The 10,531-nt window shown below is 41.6% G+C and overlaps 1 protein-coding gene and 1 long non-coding RNA gene across 2 annotated transcripts in view; one reads left to right on the top strand and one right to left on the bottom strand.

Moving 5' to 3' along the window:
- Nucleotides 1-3,432: 3,432 nt before the first annotated feature.
- ADTRP (androgen dependent TFPI regulating protein) overlaps nt 3,433-10,531 on the bottom strand; it is a 30,266-nt gene continuing 23,167 nt past the window's right edge. The window contains exons 5-6 of the mRNA XM_054648412.2: nt 10,107-10,258; nt 3,433-4,328 (exon numbers count right to left, since the gene is read on the bottom strand). Of these exons, the coding sequence (XP_054504387.1) occupies nt 4,285-4,328; nt 10,107-10,258 (196 nt within the window). The 3' untranslated portion in view covers nt 3,433-4,284. The remainder of the gene's footprint in view (nt 4,329-10,106; nt 10,259-10,531) is intronic.
- Nucleotides 7,963-10,531, top strand: part of LOC143694426 (uncharacterized) — a 92,294-nt gene continuing 89,725 nt past the window's right edge. The window contains exon 1 of the long non-coding RNA XR_013182908.1: nt 7,963-8,071. This is a non-coding gene — a long non-coding RNA (uncharacterized LOC143694426). The remainder of the gene's footprint in view (nt 8,072-10,531) is intronic.

Below are 10,531 nucleotides of genomic sequence, written 5' to 3'. Positions count from 1 at the left end.
CCGCGCTGGTTCTGGCGCTGCCGCTGCTGTGCTGAGTGCGGCGGGTGCTCGGCACCGGTGAGGCCGCGCCTCCGGTGCTGTGTCCGCTTCTGGGCACCGCGCTACAGCAAGGACATGGAGGGCTGGAGGTGCTGGAGCTGGCTGCCCACAGAAGTCGTGGAACCGCCGTCCCTAGAGGTGTTGAAAAGACGCGTGGATGTGGCATTTGGGACATGGTTTAGTGGTGGACTTGGCAGTGCTGGGTCAATGTTTGAATTTAATGATCTTAAAGGTCTTTTCCAGCCTTGATACCTCTATGATTGAAAGTGTGGTTCTTCCCTGTTTGAAGCACACTTTGAAGCTCACTTGTGCTTCTCTCTGTCCACAGCTGATGGAAAGAAATGTTTAACCATGGAGCTCCTTTTATCACGTGTCTTCATTTCCCCCCTTGAGCACTGATGCTTTTGCACACCCACTGGGGATTTCCACACCAAAAACTTGAACTAACATCTCAAAAAGCATCTAATCTTGAACTAACATCTCAAGAAGCAGTCTTATCTTGGTAAATATTTTGGTATATATATATGTTGGTATATATCTTTCTCCTCTGCCTAAGGAACCTAGTCCATACCAACAGTGAAACCATATTGTCCTGCATCCTTGGAGGAGGTAATTCTGCTCGTCTTAGGCGTAAAATAAAGCATTATTCTCTTATATGTGTGCTGTTCTCCAGGTACTGAGGGAAATTACCCTCTCAAGGTGAAAGGAACTTGAAGCTTTGCTTAAAGCTTCGTAAACAAGGCAGGCAGCTTTATGTTTATGTTTTGAGAACATTTGATAGAAAGTGACATTTGAAATACCAAGTATTACCATTAAATTTTATAGTTCAGAACTATTATTGGGCCATATCCTGGGGGTTTAACTCAAACCCTTGTTTTTAGACTCACCATGTCTGAAATCTAAAATGAAGGGTTGTGACATCAAACACTAAAGGAATTTGGTTTGCTTTTCAGGAACATCGAACTCCTTGCAGTGTAGGGTCTCTGGAGACCTCAAAAGGCAAAAATTCTGCTTCAGGGCTTTTAACCACTTGTTCTGAGGTCTGGCCTATTCTAATTGTATTTGGTTTTTACCTGATGCTTCTTTCCAAATGGTTAATTCAAGAACAATTTTTAGCTGTAAAGCAGGAGCTTTAGTTCAAGAGCAATTCTTGATATTGGTGTTATTTAAATGAATCTACACTGCCAATAGCCTCTTCCTCTGAGGTAAGAGGTAATTACAAATAATCAGCAAGATTAAATACTAAGAAAAATTATTATGAACCCTTTATTATTATGAATCTATCACTGCAATGATTTTTTTCCCAATATTTACTGAATAACTTGCCTGGGAAGTAGGTCTTAGTTTGGCTCTCATGGTTGATTCTAAGCTGTCTCTTACCCATACCCCTGAGACTCTGGTTAATTTTGTGGCACAAAATATTTAATTATGTGCTCTGCCAAGTGAATACAAGGTCTCAAATTGAATTTCAGCATCCCTGGGCAACTATTTTAGACACTTTGGTAGAATGTAAATGCATATTTTCTGCATGCCAGATCCTGGCTCCATATCCATCAAAGTAAATCCTCAGTAGTTCCACTGAAGGCTTGGAACAATCTTAAATTATGTTGTTGAGGTCACATTGTGACCCTGAAGCTCTGGCAGAGACCCAAACTAAGAAATTTGTGTGGGAAACTGGGGAGGGAATAAATTAGCACTTGCCTATGCTTTTTGTGGAAGTAAACTGTTACAAAGGTGTGAGTTAAGATGAAAGCTCCTCGTGGTGGTGGGTATTACTTTCCAGCTGTTTCTGCTGGAAACAGCTCAGTGTTTGTGTGTATGGGATGGGTCCTTATTTTCTGATGGTGCTCTGTCTCAAATAAAAACCAGTTTTGCATTTCCATCCCCTCACTGTCCCTTCCCCTCACCCCCTCTAAACAAATATCACTTAATCTTATAAAACAAAAATCCAGGGGTAGGTTCTAGTCTGGGTGGGTTTTTTTTTCCCCGCTGGTGAATTTAATCCTTAATTTTCTCTCTCTCTCTGCCAAATGCAAGTGGCAGGTCTAAACAGTATTAGGTAATTGTGGTTGTCATGCTGCAGATTGCACTGTGGAAAAAATTAATTGCTGTTTTTTCGCCCAGGGGTTTGAGCCGTGGTCCCTTTGTCTGCCTGGGACAGCGTTGTTTCCCTGCCCGTTGGGGCTGCGTTCCGTGGAGCAGCATGAAAGGGCTCCTGTGCAGCTGCTCTGGGCGAGTGGGCGGGCACCTCCTTCGGTAATAACAGCTAATTTATACAGCCATGAACATCTACGGCTATAAATAAACAGTTCTGACTGGCTCCGCATGCTTAAAATGAAATGGGAGAGACTGATGGACTCGAAAGAGAAATCTGGTGTAAATGTCATCAAGGCCAGATCCTTACACAGGGTGTCTCAGTAAAGCCTTTTGAAAAATCACAGGGAAAATGTTGGTTTGTCAGCAATGACACATTTTCCTCCTTTCAGAGCTTTGTGGATATGAGAGAAAGGAACAAAGCAAATCCAAGATCCCAGCAGTTGTATTTTGGGGACAGGCATTCCTCATTGATTTCTCAAAGTGCATGACTGGAATCCAGCTTTTCTCCATACAGGATGTAGCAGAAAGAAGTGCCTCTTCTGAGCCCTTTTCAAAGAAATAAACAACCTTCCCCATGATTCTCCTCAAAGCCCTGTAGTCCAGCAGCTCAGTCACCACATCAGATCCCAAAGGTACCACTGGTGTGAGCAGGAGCTGAGGGCAAGGTCTGTCATTTGGCTTCTCTGGCTGGAAGTGGAAAGACTTATCTATCTGTGCTGGGGCCCAGGCTTTCTCTTCTTCCCTAATTCCCTCTGTGTTTTTTCTTCTGTCTGTCTCTCCAATATATTTCCTCTCACCAGCATCTTTCAGCTTCAACAAAAAATGAGGGAGGAGTGTGTTTGTGTGTGGGCATGTGTAATTGCTTACATTCCCCTTGCAAATTTAGCTGGAGCCAGTTATCTAGATAGGCTGGGAATTACTGAATGCATGCACGCATCTCATTGAGTTCACTTAGTTTACAGTCTAGGCCTAGCATGTTAACTTCCCAGATTAGAATTTTTATCAGGTGCTTAACATATGAGAAGAACAATCTTATGTATACACATTATCTTTTTATTGCTCACAGGCAGCCTACAATGTGTTTTGTTTTTACTGAGCACCAGTGGCATTTGAAAGGTGAAAATAACACCCTGGTGAATGGTGTGCACAGTAGCTCTAAGCGAGGGGTTTTGGCAATGAGGATGGATTTAGACATTTAAGTACTGCAACTAGTTTCAAATCCTCTTTGAATGCAGGAATAATAAGAGAGATTTTTCTTTTTCACATTGACCATTAAGGAACACTTGTGCTACTCTCGGTTTTGCATGTTTATTGGAGTTTGCAAAGCAGATCTCCAGTGTTTTGGATGTTAACAAAATGTTGAGGCTAATAACAGAAATCAACTATATTGAGGAAAATTAGTAAACATGTGAATGGAGTGTAATTATATGGCAGGCAGCTTTATGTTAAACAGTGCTTTAAATTAACATGCTTTCTGTCAAAGCAATCATACAGTCAGTATAATTAGGTTACTTTTGCTGCAAGATTAACTGAAACCAAGAAAAAGGAAGAAACTGTTGCCTTCGGATTTCCTGTTAAAATGGAGGGAAGATATTAAGCATAATATAAGCATATTAATATTACAGAAAGTTTCTCATTAGAAGAACTCGGCTTCTTGGTGAACTTTCTGAGCAGACATTTCTAATTACAGTGCTTGTTAGCCCAATTTGTTATCTAGCTAGCTTAGAAGTCACAGCACTGTTAAAATTATCTCTCCTCTTAATTTTTTCCAGACTTGATGAAGGGCAATCCAAACAAGAGCTGGCTTGCATTCACAGGTCTTTTACAGAGTGGTGTGAGGCTCATGAGGGAGTGCATTTATCAGTGACAACTTTTAACCATGGACACATCCTCACGTACGTTGTGCAAGAGATGAGAAATCTGTGTAAACAGATGAACACAATTTTCTTATTCATAGCAGTTGCAGAGTTATCGTGAAAGAGGCAAACATTTCATATTTTCCACCAGTTTTCCATATGTCTGATGTCATAATGGCTTCACCAGAAGCTGCAATGCATTGGAGAAAGGATTTATCACAGCTATGTTTATTTTCCTCTACTTCATGGCTTCAGAATTCATGGAGGGATTGTTTGGCTTCAAGAGGAGGATTCACTTGCCTTTCCACTTGTGGTCCAGTATTACTATTGAATCTCCTGTTTGAAGACAGAGGAGAAGACATTATTGGGATCTGAGGGGGAAGGCACAACAGAGTAGTCCTTCACACATCAGGGATGAGGAGGATGTGAAACAGGCCCCAGCTTCCCAACATCCCTGGGGAACTCTACCCATCTGGGAGTGGGAGTGAACTGCATGTCTTGGACCAGCTGCTCATGCTAAAGTGCTGCGGAAGTCAAATGAGCCTGGGATGTCCCCAGCAAGTAACAGATTACTCAACGACTGAGGAATTATTTGAAATTTGCCATGGACCACACCCATTGAGAATAATTGTGCTTTGCCAGTGGGAGAAAGTGTCTGCCACCAAGCCAACCTAGCTTGTTGTAAGAGCATGTGAAAAGCTGGAGGATTCTCACATGGCTGGTCAGGACAGCACAGGACCTACTGAAATCCCACAGCTTTCTGAAGCACCAGTTATTTTGCTGCTGTGGGGCACCCAATAATCAACTGTTTATGGGTACTTTTTCTAACACACTGTCTCAGCCTCTCTTCTTCCCCTCCGATGATCATTCACTCATAGGAAACTCTGCTTTAAATGATCTTTCCTAGTGTTTCAGAGGCTCTGAAACACTAATTGCGGTATTGTATTGGTGTGTACTGACCAAATTGATATTTATGGGTGAGGGGGAAAAAAAAACCCCAAACCACAAAGAAAGAAAATAGCCTGGCAGGCCAGGACCAGCATGTTAACCAGCACTTCTTAATGTCTGGCCTCCACTGATGAATTTGTAAGCTCTGGTTTGTGAGAGGTTCTGATCCAGTCTGCCTCCAGTGGATTGCCCGATAGATTTATCTCCAAAAATAGGACCTGTGACAAATAGTGCAAGTTTCCTTTACACAGTCAGTCATCTCTGCCTGAGGGATAAACTGCAGCTTTGGGGAGTGACAAATATGAAGGACATAAATGTGCCATCACAGGTTTGTGGTACAACTAGGATGAATGGATGAGTCAAAAGTAAGTACTCATATTTAGTTTTCAAACTATGGGATTTAAATCCTGTAAAATCTGAGTTCCATTAATCATCGGCAATATAGCAAAATTATGGATATAAACATCATTTGGTCACTGAAAGGAATAGATAGACTCTGGACTCTTATTCTTTGCATGATACAACAAATCCTCTGGAAAAGAATTTCAGTTTAAAAATCCCCCTGGATACTGTAATAACAAAGGGTAGAACCTGTGTCTGGAGTAGTAACTATGTGCAGAACGTCAGCATTTTAGCATTCATACAAAACCTGCTGTTGATAAGCTTGTACCAGCACAGCTTCATGCCCCACACAGTTGCCCTTTGCATCTCTTCATTTGCCATTCGGGTTTCTGCAATCTCAACAGCTGCTTGGAATAATGACAGCATCAAGAATTCAATCTTATTATAGTATTGCTTTGTATTGCACAGATTTGTGAGCTGTCACATAGGCTGGATTTCCCAAGGCTACAGGGTATTAAGGGAGCTTGGTTTCAAAAGCCCATAAATACAAAAATAAAACTCAGGGAAAATAATCAGTTGTGAAAACATGTTATATGATTCTGGAAAATGCACTGAATGCAAAAGAACTCCAAAAAAAAAAAAAAAAAGAGGAAAAACAGGCTAGAGGGAAGGATGTTGTTTAACTTTATTTCAGCCTTAGGTAAATAGGTTTCAGCAATGTCTTCCCAAGATATTTAAGAGCTCATAGAAGATCTGGAAGAGTGCATCCATCTATGCACTGAGCATGAGAAAGGTATTCCACCATAAGTTTTCTCTTTTTCCTCAAAGCAACAGCTCTTATTCCTGTTGAGCTGCCTTACCCCTTGCAATATAATATCTTTAATTTTTGTTTTTCGCCTAACAGTGTTCCTCAGCCAGCTGCTGGCAAAAGCTTCTCCTTCTAGTGGACAGCAAGCGCCTAGGTAGGTCTCTTGGAGCTGTTACCCACTCCAACAATCAGCCTCCTTTCCTCCCCTGTTTCTTTCCCAAAGGACAGTTCCACCATGTGGGGATAAGCATTTCTCTGGGAGAGCCCTTGGGCCCACAAAATCTTGCAAATAGAGGCAAAAGCATCAGGAGGCTTTTCAATCGCTGGTGGAGCAAGTAGCTGTTGCTAGCTATAGCTCCTCTCCAGCTGCATTTTAGAGTATTGAAATGAAGCAGCTGATGAATGTTATTTTGGGGTTTTTTTCAGATGTGTTAGATGGAAGACAAATGAATGTGCTCCATCTTCAAATGTGAGTTCTACATAAGAGACCTCACTTGAAAGGTTGCTCTGTCAGATGTGGAGAACTTTGATTCAAATTTCTCCCAAGGATCTGATTGTCCCAAACAGAGCAAACCCCAAGCAAGCACTGCTTTGCTTTATTTTTGAGGATTCTAATTTGACTGGTCGAAGAAACATGAGATCAGTATGATGTTTTCCACCCATCAGGAAGGGGAGAAACGATCACACGGTTCATCTTTGGTACTCAGACCCTGCAGCCAAGTTCTTGGCTGAGGTAAATTTATGGCAGTAAAAGAATCAGCTCATTGTTTCAAATTATCCTCTTTGGAGTTTCTCTATTGCTCAACATTGTCTTGTACTCTAGAAACTCTGGGATTTAAAACAAAAAGAAGTCATTACTGGTACTATTTTCTGTGCCTCTCAGGCTGTGCAGCTGGGTTGCCTTAGTTACCACCAATCCAACTGTGCAAGGGGAGGGAGAGGAGAGGCGCATGAGAGATAATACATTTTTAAAACCTCCAATGCTGTATGAAACAGTTTGTCTATAAATAATAAAAAGAATTTAGGGTCTGGCATCCTGAAAAGGAAAAATAAGGTTATATTATTCTACAGCCTAGATTTTCCAGCTCTCAGAAATGATTCTGCACCTTTTTGGTCAAGCATGTAGGACGTAGATTTAACATTTACTTGCTTGAACCTGGAAACTGCCATCTACAGACTTTGGAATAAGTTGGAACTAAATACACCTTTAAGTGTGAAAAAGAGTAAATATTTATGTAGCTGGTTTTAGGAAAAATAATAATGGCCTGGAGTGTGGAAGAGCCCATATGAAGCATGGTTTGCTGTGGAACAAGCTTCATTAGCAGCCTATGGTCTGACACAGGATGCAAGTCCAGGAGGGAACCAGGCTTTGCCTCCCTGGTGGAGCTGTTTGTTAATGCTTCTTGCACCTTTGAATAAACACCTCTGGGGAACTGTTCTTCATTTGAGTGGGAAAGAAATAAAAAGAAGCAACAGCCTCGGATTTTTTTCCACTGGGGAGAATCCTGGTGCCAGCAGCCCAGCCAGAGAGTTCTGCCTTGTCAGATCCCACCAGCATCAGGTCTAATTTTTTGGTGGCTTCAGGTGTTATTACACAAGGTGATTTCAGATGTGCCTATAGGAACCTAGTAGATATCTGTATTAACCTGTAACCCAAACTGCCTTCGGGGAATGAGGAGGAAGCAAAAGAGAGATCAAATGTGCCCTTCCGTGTGCTTTATCTTTTGAGGCAGAGAGAAGGTGGGCAGAGTGGAGAGTATGGAAAGTTGAAGAGGTCTGTCCTCTACCACCACTGATTGTTTTGCCTTGGGTGGGAGTGGGGTGGGGGAAGGGGGTGTGTTTTTTGTTTGTTTGGCTGTTTTTTTTGTTTTCTGCAGGATCGTTTCCACTGCATCCTCTGCCTTATTGTGATGGAAAGGAGAGAGAGGAAAGGGTAGGATGAAAAAAAGTACATGGAGCCATTTTTGCTGTGGGAACAAAGGTATGTTGGAATCACATCTTCATTCAGTTTGCAGCTCTTTTTTCTCTGGCAATGCTGAACCAAAAATTTGTCTCAGTCAGGAATATATTAAAACTCTGGCACACTGTAATTTGGAATAGCTTCCCTGTGGCTATGTTTCAAGGCTTATTGGGACTTCATTATTGATACCAGCTTAAGGAAGTCCTACTCTTCTCTTGGGTGGACACAGCTGGGATGTGGATCAGTTAAAACACTTGGCACCAACATGGGGAACTGTAACTCAAGGGGAGTGTCTTGCACGTGGATGAAAACACCATGTAATTGTTAAGGCCAGGATTTTGTGGCTCCTTTGAAAAAAAGCAACTATGCATGGAAAGGCAGACCCACCACACAGATGAGGCCTCCAGGGATCACAAGAGCACACCAGATATCAATATTGTGAATATTGTGTATTGTTTATATACATACTCTGAGGTTACATTCATGCTACCACAACTGGGGTGCTTTTCAGCCTCTCTGTGTGCACAGTAAAGTTGAGTGCTTGCCCAAGTTTCTTTAGTCAGCTGTTGAATATGCATCTAATTTTTGCAGTTAATTTGATCTCTGCTTGGCACAATATTTTGTCCAATCAGTTAACACATTGGAAATCAAATTATTTTTATTCTGATTATCTCCAGCTTATGCAGCAGGCATACCCTAGCCCTAAAATTACTAATATGTACTCAGTGATAAAAAAAATCTGATACATAAATATATCAGATATCTCATATAAAGACTTATGCCATCATGTGGTGATGGTGCGGTCTTTGATTAGCAGTAGTTACTATTTATATGTGATGCCTCTTAAACCAGAGCTAGTGCAGAAAGGCTGCAGATCTGTTTTCATTTACCAGCAATCCTCATCTCATATGATGATTTTGCAGAACAGAATGTGGCCAAAATCTCCAAACATGGGCATGTAGAACGAGCATCTTGTTTGCAAAGGTAGCAAGCAGTGAAGTTGGTTATTCAGCACATTTGAAAGCCAATCTGCTGCTTTTAGGTAGCTGAGTACGGGTGGTGAGAGACTAGCTACAGACACTCTACGTTGGCTTGACAGGCATGTGAGACTTTGCAAAATGGATCATGCATCAAATGTTCCCTGAGAACAGAGGGAGGTTGTCTTATTTATTTTCAGAGGTGTTTTTGCAGTGTTTTTTCTTTAATCAGAAAGCTAGTTTAAGAAATTGCTAATGTTCCCACATTTGTCCTAAATAAAATACACACATTTTCCTGACAGAAACACTTTCATCCTCAAAAATTCAATCTTGAATGAAAAAGGAGAGGAAACCAGAATGAATAATAATGACAGAAATAATAACAACAATAATAATAATAGTATCCCATGCCAAACCCTCAAAGGTGCTTCCTCAGTTCTCTCTTTCTTCCACTTGTTAAATATGCTTTCCTAAACTGCGTTTTTTTCCCCCCCTCCAACTGCCCATTATGTCCAAGGAAGCTGCTTTTCACTTTTTTTAGGTCACTACTGGTCATACCACTACTAAAGCAGAAGGGAAAAATTTTCAACAGTTTATAAAAGTTTCCAAAGTGCTGTTTTAGTCATGGAGCTGCTGCTGCAGTGCTTTTCCTTGGGTACATGAATGCATTCCTGTAAATTTGCAGTAAACGCTGCTAATCCCTAGTTTGACAAACAGCATGTGATGCAGGTGTAAGAGTTTTAGCCTAAGACATGTGGCTTCTCTGGACCCTTCTTTGAACAGAAATTCAAAATCCAGTGATTATGCTGGTTAGAGGTGCTTCTTGACCCAAATTAGAGGAAGCTGGTCCAACCTTTGTCTGGCAGGGTTGGGATCCTTGCTCCAATCTGTTCTCTATTTGTTAGCACGTGGGTGGGACACAACAATGACTATTTGACACCCAAGTGCCACCATCCCAACAACTTCCCCAGTGTACTCATGCCCCCTTCCTCTTCCTGCCTGCCTGGGCAATCACAGCAGTTCATTTCAGGGCTATTTTTTTCATATGCATAGAAGTAATGAAGAAAACTTGGACTGACCCCATATCATGCGGTTGAGGAACTCTCCAAAGTTGTAGAAGGCGACAATGATGGCAAGGCTACCGGCAAAAAAGGCTGCTAGTCCAGGGGGGTTGAACAAAGCAAAGAGAGGATATACCCACTCTCCTGTTACAGAATAAATCCACAGGACCCTAAGGAAAGGAGAGAATTGACCTTAGGTTAGGACCATTCAATTAGAAGAACCACTTCAAAATTTCCAGCTCCTGAGGGGCTGAGTTATCAAAACAGGCTTGATACAGAGAAAATTAGCTCAGCTGTCAATACATCTCCTCAGCACTTGGGCTATTTGCTGTGAAGCACACTTGAGCCAGTGCTAAATTAGATGGGTTTCAGTGCAGGTTGAAATGCACACAATATTTTTCTGTCACCCTGGTGGAATTTTGCTATTAATAGCAGTAAAAGCA

The sequence above is a fragment of the Agelaius phoeniceus genome, chromosome 1 (genome assembly GCF_051311805.1).
Source record: "Agelaius phoeniceus isolate bAgePho1 chromosome 1, bAgePho1.hap1, whole genome shotgun sequence".
Classification (NCBI taxonomy): Eukaryota; Metazoa; Chordata; class Aves; order Passeriformes; family Icteridae; genus Agelaius; species Agelaius phoeniceus.
This window is presented reverse-complemented; position numbering and strand designations above follow the sequence as displayed.